This window comes from Crocodylus porosus, unplaced genomic scaffold, assembly GCF_001723895.1.
Source record: "Crocodylus porosus isolate Cpor-Errol unplaced genomic scaffold, CroPor_comp1, whole genome shotgun sequence".
NCBI lineage: Eukaryota > Metazoa > Chordata > Crocodylia > Crocodylidae > Crocodylus > Crocodylus porosus.
The window spans coordinates 118,503,370-118,519,685 of NW_017728931.1; the positions used below are offsets into that span (position 1 = coordinate 118,503,370).

Sequence of the window (16,316 nt, forward strand, 5' to 3'; positions counted from 1 at the left end):
GCTCATTTGACCCCAGTACTCTTCCCTGCCATGGCAGGGGGTCGGGCTTGATGATCTGCTCAGGTCCCTTCTGACCCTAGAAACTATGCAACTATAAATATTAATTTTCTAAATTTCTGAGGGGCCCCGCAGGCTGGACAAAATGGCCTGGTGGACCACATCTGGCCCACGGGCCACATTTTTCCCATCCCTGTTATACAGGCTCTTTGTGGCAGAGTGAAGGGCTGGTTATGAATCCTAGGCTTGTGCTTCCAGCTAGACTTTGATTCGACACATTTTAAGCAAAGAAGGCAGAGAACGGTCTGTCCTTACCATCAAATTCAGCCTGTCCAACTCCCACAATGATTATGGACATTGGAAGCTTGGCAGCCTGCGGCAGAGGAAGAAGAGCAGGAAACAAGGGAGAGAGAGGGACAGAGGGTATTTTGGAGAACAAGGGAAATAGGAGGGGGGAGAAGGAAAGAGAAAAAAACAGTTTATGGCACAAAGCTGAAAACACTGGACTAATGTCAACCCTAGTGAATCTAAGCTCTGAAAACTTCAGGAGCTGTGTCCAGCCACAGCCCAAACGAATCACCATTCCTTTCTTCCCAAGAGGGCTGCAGTTCCCCCAACGTGCTCTGTTAAATTCCTAGGTGAGCTTCCTATAGGTTTATACACGTTTCTATTCAACAGGGTCTCAGTGTCTGTTAAAGCCCCCCGGATACCACTGAGAAACAGTAAATATTCACAAAGCTACTGATTTGAACAGGCTAGGGGAGGCCGCCAGAGCTTTGCTGTTCCAAGCACTGTCTCACTGGAAATCTTGGATTTGTGTGTCCAGTTAAATATTTATTACAAAGAAGTAAGCATGCACAGCTTTACCAAACACTCTGTATCTGAAAGTGCATCGTGGCTGAGCCCAGACACAATGTAAAGCCACCTTAATGAAGCGCATGGTTAGGGTATGTAATGCAGACAGTACAATAAGCTAGGGGACACATTCTCAGCTGGTGTAAATAGCCATGATTTCACTGGAGTCAACAGCACTATGCTGATTTAAACCAGGTGATATTCTGGCTCAAAAATCATGCTCCCATATACTGCATCAAACTCAACACTGTCATTCTGTCAGGTCTGTAAAAGTTACATTGCTGTATCACTGAAAGCTGCTTCAGACCAGTTTATATCTGATATGCAACTGATATCAAGAGGCTGAGCGTTAACTCACATGAACTGTACCCCAATAACTTTAGTGGGTATGTTCTTGATTTACACTTGTATGAATGAAAGGGGAATCAATCCACAGAAGTTTACTCCTGACTTGTACCAGCAGAAATTAGACCAGAACCAGCTTTATGAGCTTACTCTTTCTCTCTCTGTCTCTCCCTTCATTTTTGCTTCTCTGTCCCTGGTCTCACTAGGTGTCACTATGCTTCCATTACTCTCGTTCCTTACTTCCTGGCCAGGAAAGCATGGATTTAATTGTCACACTGGATTGAAGCTCATTTTAGAGCTGATGCTGCCTTGCATTGGGACTCGGTTAAAGGTGATGCACTATATTAGCGGCATTCTAACTAGTGGCTGCCCCAGCACGGGTTTTACTGTTGTGCTCAATGTTTTACCTTAAGACCACTTGTCACGAAAGCGATGTGCTGGTAATAAAGTATTACAGGACTGTCATGGAGCACTGAATGTACAGAAACATTTTTGATGCAGCATTATAAACTTATTTCCCCTGAGTGGGTGAAAAATCCTTTCTGCTCTACGTGATCAGTATGCAGGCCACTATATGCCTTTCCTTGTCGTTGGCCAACATTTCCTTTCCTCCCTGCTTTGATGCTGCGTATCTGTTGGTTCCATACCTACGCAGAGATGGTATCAAGATGGTGGGGCTGCATGTCTACACTTTGTTGGGATGGAAGATATTTCCCAAAGCTATATCCCCTCACTTCAAAGGGGATGAGTTTGCAGAGGATGGGACTGCATTTGTTTCCCTTATTCTTATTATTACACGGTGCTCCGTACAAGAAAACCCAGGGCTAGATTCTCAGCTCCAATGGAGCGGCAGAGATTTACACAAGCTGACAATCACGTTCCCTGCTCTCTGCCTGCTGAGGTTAACTCATTTCCTTCCACAGTCATAAGCCACTTTGGTAATGGGTGATTAATCTCACTTACTAGAATTTGCTCATCACCATTAGCCTCCAAAGTGACTGGTGGTATTGCCGGGCAGGGGAACACATATAGCGTCTTCTCTTCTGTTTTCCTTTTATTAGGTCAAGCTCTTCTCATTTACATATTAACAAGCTTTCCCCCACTCACTCCCTGAATTCGGGAGAGCTGTGCCGTCTCCCTGAGAATGAGCTTGGCTGTCATGTAATTCATTATGACAGCAGAGAGATCCTGTTGACACCCTGTGATTTTCACTCTGATTCCTTCAGGACCCTTGTGTTTTTTTTACCTAGCCCACTTTTTGCTTTATCTTCCAATTATCTTCTCCTTTTCCCTTCCCCTCCAGCAATCACTGATTGTTTTTGCTATGAAATGTGGGAGCTTTAATAATCAGAGCTCTTTGTCTGAGTTGATTTCTGGTGATCACGCACACTTACATGAGATTTTATAATAGTTGCTAACAATTAATGGCACTCAACGTCTCCAAAGCAAATGACAAAGCTAGGTCAATGTGTTGACAAAACAGTGGTTATGTTGGACTTGGCGGACAAAATTTATTTGGACTTTCTAATAGCCTTTGACACAGAGTCTCACAGGTAAATTAAATGAAAACATTATGGGGTGGGAAGCAAAGTGCTATGATGGGTCAGAAATGACTCAGAGACAAAAGACAAGGGTAAATACAAGACTGCACTTCTTCCTAGGGCTAACGGGAAATTAGGAGCTGCAGCTCCCAATCCAGTGCTCAGAGCACCGAGGCCACACTCACTTTCCAAAGTGAGAATGAAACTCATTCCCTTTCATCTAGTTATTCGAAATCAGTTCCTACCAGAGCTGGGAGCAGAATTCAGCAGACAGGCCCGTGTTCTAAATTTGAACTATTCTGACTCCCAACGTACAGCGGCTTCAATCAAATATAAATCACGCGACCTCCCGACTATCCAGTCAACGTTTGGTTTCCTTGCATTCTGCTAGCTACTGCTGCTGTCTTAAGCTTGCCTTGTGCCTTGCCTACATGCAAACCATGTGCAGAAATGTGTAGTTTGCTCACCTAAAAGTGCCTCTCACCGTACACAGTGGGTTTTTAAATGGAATTATCTAGTGGCTTAAGTGACAGTAACTATTGCTTCTGGAACCAGGAGCAATTCCACTTGCACTGGGTTTGTCTGCTGTAGTTTGCATGGGCACTTTTACAACTGCTCTGCTTCTGGCAGTCACCCAATTACAATACCACACTGTGTTGCTTCATACCTGTGTTGACCTGTCTTTGTACCTCTGTGTCCTCCACGCTTCCGAGATCATCGTAACCGGAAACGATCTCTCAGTTTAAATGCTAGCGGGCTCCTCTTCAGAGCTAGGTAATAGTAATGAGTTCACATCCTCAGTAAAGCAGTCATGCCCCTTCCCTGGATGCTTCCTGATGCACTGGACTTGAGTGCCCTTTCTGACAGCTGCATGCAAAGTCCCCTCCAGAGAAATCACCAAGACACTATGACAGCAAGCAAAGGCAAGGGGTCACTTTCTCAGCTGGTCGCAGTGTCACATCAAAGCAAAGGATCTCCAGCAAAAGGACCTGAAGACAAAAGACCAGGCTAGGGCCTCTGCTAATGTTTCCATTCACAAAAATGTGTCCTCCATGCTGCTTGTCAGCAGTTTCAAAATGGCACCAGCAACTTTAATGACAGACATGAAGGGATCATTGTTGTCCATTGACTTCTTCCCCAGATACAAACTCCCAGAGCTTCTGGGAGGATTCCCACAAAGCTTTCTGCCCAGATGGGTAGTTTAAGCAAGCACAAGAGCTGTGTCAGCAGAGTGATTAACACAGAGAGTGTCTCAAGGCAAACTAAGGATGTGGTGTGAATGCACTTCAGATTTATGTGGTTAAATCATTGCAATGCCACTTAACCAACCAGATCAGTACAATATCCCTGTGTAAACAAGGCTTCAGGATGCTAGAGACTGAGTCGCAGGAGATGGCAGGTCATATTCTAATTCTCATTTGTACACAGCACAAGGCCTCTTTAACATGACTGACAATTTATCGTGCGCAAAAAGTCTACTACAGGAAGAGCTAGTGGGCGGTGTATAGCTCAAAGGTGTCATACTTACCATGTGCCCCTAGCTAGAACTGGATTGCGGGGCTGCCTCGCACGTGATGCATTGGGTGGGCATGGTGGGGAGCAAGTGCCTCCTCAGATTTCTGTGCCGACAGCAAGGCACAGGGCACAAGGCTGCAACGTGGTTAGAGTCTGGCAGCAGTGGGGTAGTGGCAGCGGCATGATTTCTGCGCTAATGGCTGGGTGTGGGGCTGCAGCCGGGCCGGACCCAATGCCCAGCAGCAGTGGGAGCGGCAGCAGTGGTGCAGAGTTGTGCCCTCACCCCACTGTCAGTACTTACACATCACCTACGGGCTCCCTGTGGACCGGATCCAGCCTGGAGCACAGCGGCAGCTCCTGTTCCTGCACAGGGCATGCAGTGGGGGCTGGCAGCCGGGGAGTTAGGGCAGTGGTGACACACAAAGCAGCACGAGGGGGACTGGGGCTGTGTTAGCACCAGGTCGCACCCCCCAGTCACACCCCTCAACTTCTGCTGTTCTGTTGGTAGTCTAGCGGGCTAGACACAGCGGCACTGCAGGCCGCATATTTGACACCCCTACCGAGTAGTTGATCACTACTGAAATGCACTGGGCAGACCAAGTCCTCTAACAGCACAAGGAGCTACCTGTCAGGATTGAGGTGCATTAGCACAGTGGTTCTTGACTTTTTTTTTGTACCAGGCCCCATTCATAAACATCAATAGCCAGTCCTGACCCCAGTGTGTGGGCCAGGGGGTGGGTATTTGGGGTAAGGTGGGGTCTGTGTCCCCAGGCAGCCCCTAGCAGAAACTCTGCTAACCTGCGAGGGAAAAGCCATGGCTTCTCACTTTTTTCTCCTTTAAAGGAGAATCCATTTTTAAGTTTGTTCGCGACCCTTTCATATATTCTTGTGACCCACTTTTGGATTGCGATCCACGGGTTGAGAAACACTGCATTAGCAGACCCAGAATAGCAAGGGTGTGGGCTGTACATGAGGATCAAGTTGCCTGGACGCAGCTGTCAGAGAGAGACTTGTGGCAGCCCCCTCAATATCCATGTCTCTGGCTATCAGTCTCTCCTTTTCACAAGTACTAAAATTCAAAGAAATGGCAGACAGAAATGTCAGTCAGCTTTCTTGCTTCTACCAAATGTAATAACCCAGGCCTGGCAGGCCTGACATTATTGTCTCTTACTCCAGCGCTTCAAATTTAGACTCAGTTTGGTTCAGTGAAGCATCCTTAATCCATTAGCCAGTGTTGAGGTGTGATCTCATTAATGGAATGCGTGAGATCCAGGGACAGCTAAACCCAAATTAATCAAGTGATCATTACATATTTCAGTGATCTGTTTGCTGACAAAAGCTAATCCTCAGAGTGAATTATATTAAACACAGCAGATGCCAGGCAAAATCTTATCTTTCCTTTTCTGAATGGTTTTCTGCCATTCAGAATTTTGCACATGAGAAATCATTAATTCAATCTATTCATCAGACTCCCCCATCCTAATTCAAAAAAGTTTGCTTTAAGACAGCCATTTTGCTTTATGCTAGTAGACTGTATGGGATCGTGGAAAGCATGACTCTTTCCCAAGCTCTATTTCTTTGCTTTAATAAGATCTGCCAGGACTTAGGCTGACATGCAATAAAGATTTGCAGCTACAGCAGCTTTGTATCCTAATACAACCACACAAGATCCTGATTCTCTTCTGACTTACACTAGTTTCACTCCAATTTAAGTTCATTGAATCCAACTGAGTTACTCTTGATTTATACTTGCTTTAAGGGAGAACACAGGACTTGCTGTTGCAAATCCACCCGACAGTCCATCTAACCCAGGACTCTAACTTCAAAGTTGAAGTTACCCTCTGCACCAGCTGCAGTAGAAGGAGGCACAAGAAAGGTCCCAGTGGCCAATCATGAAAACCTCCCCACCTAATCACTATCTAATCTCCAGCAAACCAACTAGCAGGTCATACCCAGAAGCATGAAGATTTATATATCCCTTTGTTTCTGACCTAATTACACTCATGGATGTTCCCATGTCTAGCCATTTCCTGACTCTGCTAGGCTCCCGTCCTAAAGGATCTAAATGTGGAATAATAATTTTAAATCCATAACAGCCATCCTCAGCCCCATCACATGGAAAAGGCTCTGTTACTTCATCTGTGTTAATGACTCACAGCTGATTACAGGCAGCAGTGGCAACATGCCAGCTGCAACAGGAAAACAACACAAAAACTTTGTATCTAAGTCAGTGGGATGCTGTAGGTAACCCTGCATTGAAGTGATTAATTTTCCAATATCTGATCTTATTTGACTGTATCTTTTGAATGCTTTCTCAAAGATCTGTGCCAGGTACGTGGTAGAAAATCCCCACTAGAGTGCACTGGCTACTACTGCAATTATATTGGGTCATGAATGATAGACTAACTCCCACCTAGCTCCAAGTCCCTTTTTGTAGTTTGTTCCAGCCTACGCTCTGTAACAGGGCCCCAGCACAGGTCCTCAGCTCCCTGCCTATTACTGATGTATGTTTTTATTATTGCTCCTCATGTAGAAATTATTTTGGAGGGCAATAAAATAGGCAAAGTGTGAAGGTCGAGTACCTATGAATGTAGAGTACTTCCCGTCTCCCCACCCTTCCCTGTCTCCTGCATTCAGATGGCTCTCTCCATTAGATACACTGCTCTGTGTATGTCCTTTCATAGCATCTGATGAAGTGAGCTTGGGCTCACAAAAGCTTATGCTAGACATCGTTGATTTGGTTGGTCTATAAGGCAGAAAGCTATCTGGACTTCTGACTAACACAGCTAACTATCTCTCAGTACACCTTAGACTCACAAGACACCAAGGAAGGGCAATAAATGGGGTCATGCTCAGATGCAGAGAAGTGAACTTTTGGCCACATAATTTGAGTCCCTAAGGCACTATTAGTCAATAGGAGTTTGGCCATGGACCTCAGTGAGGAGAGAATGAATTTCTAAAGACTTTAGTCTCTTTTTGTGCCTTCAGAGTGTGTGATTCATAAGAGGAATTCAGGGACACCTCATTCCCCTCTAGATTTATTCTACCTTTTGCCTGAGAAAGACCCAGTAGCATGGTCTTGGAGATGCCCTTTCACCTTTTGCTGTGCTTTTAACATTCAGAACTGTGGAGTAGGGTTTGGGTGAAGAAGGTATAAGGATGGCATTAGGAGAGGGGTGGGCAAAATGCGGCCGGGGGGCTGGATGTGGCCCACCAGGCCTGCAGGGCCCCTAAAAAATACTTAGAAAATTAATATAACTGCCCCTGGCTACCTGTCATGCAGCCCTTGATGGTCTGCCAAAACTCAGTAAGCGGCCCTCCACCCGAAATAATTGCCTGCCCCTGCATTGGGAAGATGTATGGGTACTTATGACTTTTTCCATATTTGCTTTCCATACACTCTACCTTATTTCTTAACCACCCTCCATACCCCCAACTTTCCCCACCCTTCTTCCCTTCTCTTTCCATGCTTCTACCTCATCTCCCACTCCTCCTCTACTTACCCATCCTTTTCCTATTAGCTCTGGCTGATACGCTAATAAAAGTAACTCCCTTCTCACTTTACGAAAATGGGATGCCACCAGGAAGTCTTACTGGCAGTGATTCAAAATACCCACAGGACATAGTACAATAATGATATGGTTTGTCTTCAGTCATTTTTATCTGCAGGCATTTGAGTGATCCAGTAGTGTAACTGGGTGGGCAGCTGGGCAGGAGAGGCAACAACTCTAGACACTGACTTAGAGGGGGTACTAAAAGGGCTGGCCATCACTGGGACTGGGAAGGGAGGGGATGGCAAAGGAGTCACTCTGCTGCCTTTGTGATCCCCAAGGATTTCCTGGGGAAAACGTCCAGGGGGCAGGATCTGGCTGGGTATGTTCTATACAATCTCTCTGAGGAATGGCAGTGCCCACCTAAAAACAAATCTATCAACCTCTGTGCTGCAACCGGTCACCCAAAAGCAGCGCAAATATTGGTAGCAGCTTTAAACCATCCTCCACAATTACCGAGTTTCCAGCCTGTGAACTGCTGGCTGCTGTGTGCTTTTAATCAGCTGCTCTCAACTCTTTTCCCAGTTAATGAAGCCCAACGTCCAGAGGAATCATGTACTGTGTTCAACCTCCTTTCAGCCGGGCTTTCATCACAAGGTAACTACTAGATGAGGAGCACGGGGCAGGGGTCAAGTGGCCTCCATAAGGAGCTGATGTATCAAGAATGTCAACTGGCAAAAGCTAGCGTGAAAAAAGCAATGAGGCTCTTTCCCATCTGCTAACAAAAAAATACAATCTATTATGGGCTGATGGGCTTCTGTTTTGAGCGTGGGATGAGGAGCTACCATAAATTACATGACATAATCAATGGCTGAGTAATAGCACATGAGAGGCTCATTCAGCAGCCACTCCGATATCCTTGCAGGCCAAGGAACCAGCTCCATCTGGAGCACGAATCGCAATGGTGACTGCTGATATGACAAAACTTGCCCAAAAACATGCAGTCCATGCACATCACTGGTAGCAAAGCAGGGACACAACTGGGTTTCAGAAGGGCCAGATACTTTAGCAGTAAGGATCTCCCACTTAAAAGCTTCATCAGATGTTCTCTAAGGGACAGAAAGGTATCTCACCTCCCAACAATATAGGTGTCACACATGAGGCAGGGTACATTAGCCTAATCTGTTGAAGAAAAAGAGTCCCAGCTAATTGTAGGCTCACCAAGGAGGGATGCACACACTAATGGTTGCTTTAGAGGTCACCAATTCCCATGTAAGCAAGGCAGAGCAAGTCACTCTTTCTCTATACGTGTTCACTCTTGCCACCTTTTGAATTTTCTTGGCTATTTTTTCTTACTTGTTTCCCAATCAGGCCTCGGTGAAGTTCAGCTCCAACCCTTTGCCGCCAGGCTAAGAGATAGTACTCCCAGCTTGCTTCCTTGCCTTTCTCCGAACCCCCACACACCGGAGTGAAGAATCAGAAAAAGGGAAAGGTGCTTTCCAAAGCCCTGAGGAAAAAGGAAGTAACTGCTTGCAACTAGACTCATAGGATTACCTACTATTAGACCTACAGTATATTGTATATATTGTATTTTATATATACTACAGTATATTAGACCACTCGTACTTGCTTCCTTTGTAAGAACAATGATTTGCTATATCAGAGCAGACCATTGATCCCCTAAGTATAGGATCCTGCTGCCAACAATAACCAATTGGATGTGTGGACCTGTGTGGTGAGCAATGGGAACTTGCCCTCTGATGTCATCACCCGCTTTTCTCATGGGTAAGGGAACTTCATAGTGGGCAGTCCCCATTCGTACTGCACTGACAACAGAGAGGGAAGCTTCCAGGGCAGGGGACAGATGGGAGATGAAGGGTGGTCATGGATTTAAGACCCAGGACCTCTCATGATGTGGAGGTCTATCCCAGCTTTGACACGTGCTCTCTATGATCCTGAGGGAGTCACTCCCTTGGGTCTCTGTCTCAGTGTCCCCTGCTCTGGAACAGGGCTGACAGTCCAGTGACCTCCCACAAAGGGGCACTGTGGAGGACTACAGGCCTGATTCTCATTTGCAATGTACTCCCTTTACACCGTTCTGGCAGTGTAGACATCATTAACCTTTACAAGTGCTCTTGAGAGAAGACACAAGGGAAGGGCAAGCAATCACTATTTTTTGTTCTCTTCTGATGTCCAACCCATCTTGATCCATCCGACTCGCATTGCATTCCTCCCATCTCCCTGCAGATAAAATCCCCTACAGGGATCCAGGGAAAAAGAAAAACTAAAGCAAAAAACCCAACAAAAAAACCCAGCTGTTTTCAGATCTATGATTTTACAGTTTGACAGGGCACATCACAATCACCAGTTAAGGCAGGAGAGACTGATTCTGGCCAGAGGCCCATATAAATAGAAGAAGCACAAATACTTTGCATAAGGCCCTGGGAGCCCTTGAGGCTCCTGTCCTCATTACTAGATGACACCTATAAGCCAAGTAAACTTCTTTGGTCAGGAAGAAGAGGGTTGAAATAGCATCTGGCCTGCCTGACTCCCCCAATGCAGGTAGCAGCAAAGCCACTGGATCCGATTTTCCTCTCCGGACATGTCCATGTTGCAGCCTGTGACTGCATTGTAGTGTTGCAAGACTCGGCCTAGCTCAGGTACCAGTAATAGTTTAGTTGCAGAAACAAAGAGCTAATTTATCCTAGGTCTTGCATCCATGCATACCCTTGCTTTCCAGGGGTAAACTAGATTCTTCTCTCATTGACCTTAATACAACAGTGTAAGTGAGATCAGACCCTGATTTCCCTGGTCTGAACCCTGATTTACACTGCTCTGAGAGCAGAATCAGGCCCCATTTCTCTAATCTCTGTATGTTTATTTCTGAACTCCATCTCATTTGCCCGTGAACATGCAACTACTTCGGGGCACTGGTATTGTACTGAAAGTCTCTGAGCTGGAATGAGCCCATCGACCATGACAGAATCAACTCCCTCAAACAACATAAATAGGACACATCTTCTGGCAGTGCAAATCAGACTGACTTAAATTCACCTTGTTGGAATTACATGATTCAACCCAACTGTAGATCTGGCTCTATCCACACAGCCTTAGAAATTGCTGTGAAGATCACCTGAATCCTTGCAATGGAGTAGGAAGTGAATTTATTTCTATATTATGGTATAAGCTATAGGAAAATGCACACTTTATCGCTTCTGGATTCTGCCAGCCCATTCCCTGATAGGTCTTGAAAACTGCCCTGAAAACGTGTTGGTTTTTCTAAGCAAACACCCTGTATTTTTATGGGCAGAACCCCCCAGTTGTGTGGGTAGCATACATGAGCTAGGGGCTTGGTTCAGATCGTGGAAGTGTCTCACTATCTCTATTTTGGACTGGCGCAAAGAAGTTAAGTGACAAACCCAAGACCACCTAAGAAGCCAGAAAAGGAAACCAAGTGATTTGTATTCAAGGGACATAACTTCAGTTAACATGAAACATTGTGGGGTATCGTTGAAGAAGCGGCTAGTAACAGAGTTTAAAATGAATCCTCTTATCTCTTCGCTGCTGCTGGGAGCATTCAGCACATGAAAATACATGAAGACCATTAACAAAAAAGAGTGGACTTCACCTGGTATGAATATTTCAAAGACGACAATATTTCTCTCTCTGCGTTACAAACACTAGGAGGAAAAAAGGCCAGTTTGCATTGACCAATAACTTTACAACATAGGAGACATTCCTATATTGGCGTTGGGCCTCTCTGGTTAAGCACTGGGCAGTGAAATATAGCACAAAGGAGGCAAGTAGCGCCTGGCCCCTCCTGAGTGAAGCCAGCACAGAGGACAGGAATAAAGCACATGCTTCTTCCACAAATAAGCAGATTCAATCCCAGCAGCGCTGCTGAGTGCTGTCTTAAGGTCATTTTTATTTCTGAACTCCATCTCATTTGCCTGTTACAGGAGAAATCGCACTTCTTAGCTACCTTTTCACCCAGCCCTGCCTTGCATTCATTATTTCACAGGTATTCTTCATTTGCTTCATTATTTCACAGGTAGTCTTTCCTTGTTAGAGACCATGATTATTTCTGCCCCTATGTGCTTGTATAAGGACATGTGTATACATACATGTGTGCATATGTCTAAAAACACATGCATTGGTTTTTAATGAAATTCTTCTTTCAGCCTTCTGTCTCTCTTCTTTCATTCTGTTTTCCCCTCTCTCCATCACTATCTCTCTATGAAGATGGTACAAAGTCTTTACCGTGTATGCTGAGCCCAAGTAAGGTTTCCATAAGGACTACAGGGAAGTACCATCAGGAGTGAAGAGGGAACCTGGGGATCTGGCCCATAACTTCATTTACAAGACAAGGCCGGATTCTTCTTTCTCTGATGCCAACATAAATCAGATTTATTTCCACATAAGCCTTTAGAGCATCAGCGTGAGAGGGGAATCAAGCTGACAGACTGCAAATACATCCAACGTACTTTCTGATAATAAACAGTTAAGGCTATATCAGTCCATCCCTCACCGAGACAGAGAGAAAATATGGCCTTCCGTGGCCCAAACACTGAAGCGTGAATCTAACTCATGGCAGAGGTAAGAGAAAATTAATCAAACAAATGATTCTACATGCTGAAACCTGCAGCCAGCAAATTTCTCAGGCAAGTGAAATAGTATTTCAACGATGAAGGCAACTGCAGAGCTCAGGAAACATCGGCAAAAAGAAACACCACCCACACAGAGGAAAGGGAGTTTTTTATTTCCCCTTTGCAATTCAAATAGTGAAATGAGCAGTGTAATTGAGCTGAGCTATCTCCTGGCTCTATTGAGTTATCTGTGTCTTAGCTGCATCCCAGAGACTTAAAGACACATTAAAATCATCAAACAAATATAAAGTCTTATTATTTTTAAACTGAAGCTGATTACTTGAGGCCATCACCAAGAACATGAAAAATTGGTTTTTAGATCAATCTCTTCATCTAGCTGTACCTACCTATCCAACATCCTATCCACCTATCAGTCTATTCATCCACATACCAACCATCTTATCTACCTTTTCATTTATGATTTCTAGCTACTTTTCTACTGATTGATCACCCTACTGCCCTGCCTATAATTCATCTATCTATTTACCCACACAAGTACATCCACATATGTACTTGCCAGGATTTGAGCCTAGGACCAGACCCATCTGGTCTGATGACAGCTTACCAGGAGAGACAAACAGGAACATATGCTTAGCGTTAAGAAGCTTTTTCCAGATGTACTGTCTATTTGCCTTGTCTACCTATTTATCTGCATTTATGCCAAGGTAACTGCAAAATAAATTCAGAATCTCTGATTATTGGAAGCAGTCAAACAATTCATTACATTTACCCAGAAACAGTCTGGACAAAACTCCTGAGCAAAGAAGAAACTGTCACATTGCCAGCTGCAAGCTGCTACTCACAGGGACACGATACCATTCGTCACTGTGAATGGACAGTCCTCCTCCACTCCAGCACAGCATACTTACCCTCTAGGTTAGTGCCCAAATGCATCTCTCTTCCTGGAGTGGTTCTCTTTTTTGGCAGCTAAATTAGCACTGCCATGTGAAGTTCAGCTTAAGCTTTCCTTCTCAAGTTTGCGTTTTAGTAGTGTTGATCTCAGTCCCAGGACAATCTCATCAGCTCCTTTCAGTATATTACAAACATACATTCCTATTGTCTAGAAAAGGCCAAACCAAACTCCTTATATGCATTTTACTATGGTAATATCCTTTAGAAGACAGTAAAAAAAAAAAAAAAAAAGGAAGCCAGGATTTCAGCAGAGGACCAGACCAATATGAGGTATCTGATGACAGCTTCCCAGGAGAGACAAACAGACCATATGCTTCGTGTCAAGAAAAAGTTGGTTCACACTTTGCACCAAAATGTATCATGCTCATCAACACATCCACGAGTGCCAGCTAACATCACAATTACACAGCAAGGTATGTCTGGAGATCTGCACAGACACACGATATGTTGAATCAACGAATGAATAAACCAACTGACTGAGAGCCAAAATGTGCATAGGTCTGCAGCCTAATGGATGAGCCAATGGGAGAAATAATTATTTTCTGGAAATCTACCAAGGCTACAAAAGACAAGCTGGAGTCCCTTGGAATATCTGCAACCATGACAGAGGATCTAGGTGTATGTTACCTTCATGGCTAGGAAACAGAGAGTGAATGGCCTGTCTGAGCTGCATATATGCAACAAAATATATACACAGGGCAAAGTTCATTAGTTGTGCATCTGAAAAGAGAGCCAATTCCTACTTCACAGATGGGAGTAACCTGTTGATAGGAAACCCACAGATTTTCTCACTGGCTCTTGAGCCCCTTAAACTCCAAGTGCGATTCTGATTTGGTTTTTACAAAAGGTTCTTTTCTATTTCTAGTATTTTGTCCTTGCAACAGACCTTGAAAAGACGATGGCAGAAAACTGACTGGTACAGCTGAATGGAACAAACTACTGGACTTCACTTTTGCAGGATCTGAAGTGACCTAAAGATTAGTGAATGTGCATAAATTCATACATGTTCATATAGACAGATGTGTGCATTCATGCATATGCACACATGTATGCATCCATGCACAGTTGCATGTCCCAGGTACTTTTTGAGTAAAGTGAATCACATATGCTTTGGAAGCAAACACAGTGTACTTCACTAATTCACTCCAAAACCCGAGGCCCACCCGGTGCATAAAGGTAGCATCACTGTACATGGCAGCTGGTTACACGTGCCAGGTTTTGCATGCCTGTGTGAAGACAAGAAGCTAAGTGATGCATGGGGTAATAATACAGCTTCAAATGTACTGAAACACTGTAAAAGTGCATCACAGAAACAGGGAGAAAATGTTCCCAGTCATATGCTACAGCCGAGGCCTGAGGATATCTCTTTTTGACCTCTGTGAACTTCAGCTTGTAACTTCTCCAACATAATAATCTTGATAATAAGAGTACAGGTCTAAGTCCGGATGCTCTGGCATCAAGTACCAGTCTTGAATGTAAAGCAGGGACAAGCCTCTCCTTGGCTCCATGGTTCATTTGGTCTAGAGTTAAGAGATTCACATTTTTCAAAATGTTTCAATCCCCATTAACTTCTCAGAGCTCGACGTACAGTGGTTAGAAAGGACAAAACTACAGGATAAAGCAAGAGGATTAACCAGGCACAGCTATAAAATGTCAGATAATGCAGAAGCCTGCAGCTGAGCCATCATGTTGATTACTTTGACTTGAGAGGGGTTAAGGCAATCTCTTTGAAAGAATCTGTCATATATAAATGTACGTACGTACGTATGTATGAAGAGACCTGATTCTATCCAAAAGCCAGCCTGTATCAAACATGATTCGATTTTAGTGCTTATACCCCATTCATCACCATGGTTTCTATACATATGGGACTGAACGCCCGATGGTATAGATCAGCACCACTCCAGTGAAGTCAGTAGAGATATGACGACTTGCAACAGTTGAGAATCCATCCTGTCCTTTTAATACAGCACAAAGAAACGGGAAAAAAAACCCCAGACTTAATACCTTGCCTGACTTCTAGACATCCCATAATAAACACTAAAACAACAGCTTGCTGATGAGTAAGTACCTCAATCATATTGTCCTCGGTGCAATTCTGAAATCCGTGACTGTACAGTACATCGAAGGCATGTCATTAACAGCTGATTGCACTGGGAAATGCCTGAGACAAAATGACTTAGTGGTCTGAGAATATTTTGGTTTTAAAAGACGACGAAGGTTGTTCTTTTTCTTTCCCCCCCAGTTTGAAACTGCAGAACTGTCCATGAAAAATGACTGTCTTCTTTGAAAGGGAAGGAGGTGGAGAGAGTTGCATTTTTCAGGCAAAGTCACTGACGTGGGACTGTAATTTAGTTACTTGGGTGTTGTTTTAACAAGAGAACTGAGAAAATGCATCTAGTTCCACCGTGTCCACCAATATGTGAAGTCTCATAAAAATCTCAGGCAGGGAATGTCCAGACAAACTACAAGCAAACAAGCCCAACCCTACTACAAACTACTATGAAACTTCAGGAAGACAGTGCTGCAGCTTTTCAGAAGCCAGCACCCAAAGTCCAATACACATTAGTCACCACTGACAAAAAAAAAAAAAAAAATCAAGACACCCTCTTTTAGAAGATGTATAAGCATTGGACAAAAAGTCAGTAGAGACTGCTAGTCCCAACAAAGTCAAAATAGGCCACAGACCCTGTTCCAAGTAGGAGTTTAGAGTCAGGGAAGAAATTACCATTATATCTCAGGGACGACTTCTTGACTTCACAAAAGCATCGCCTTTGTTCCTGCCCGTGAGAGCTTCACTGGCTTTTATCATAAAAAAAAGCACAAGATCACTTCTTATGAAAATATAAGTATAATAACAATATCAGATTTGTGTCTCTGCAGTCTCAGAGAGCTGCTGTAAAAATAACATCACCTGAAGTGTAGCTAAGCCTGTTTAGGACAAGGAAATTCAGATGCAACACAAATGGAAGAAAGGACCAGGCAAAAAAACAGAAGCACCGGGTTGATTTTGT

General features: G+C 44.2%; 1 protein-coding gene across 5 annotated transcripts in view; it reads right to left on the reverse strand.

Moving 5' to 3' along the window:
* CPNE8 (copine 8) overlaps positions 1-16,316 on the reverse strand; it is a 293,497-nt gene that overhangs the window by 105,439 nt on the left and 171,742 nt on the right. For 3 of the 5 annotated variants that reach the window (XM_019543523.1, XM_019543525.1, XM_019543524.1), the window contains one exon: positions 313-370. The exons of the other annotated variants lie outside the window; for them this stretch is intronic. In XM_019543523.1, the coding sequence (XP_019399068.1) occupies positions 313-370 (58 nt within the window). The remainder of the gene's footprint in view (positions 1-312; positions 371-16,316) is intronic. 5 annotated transcript variants of the gene reach the window in all.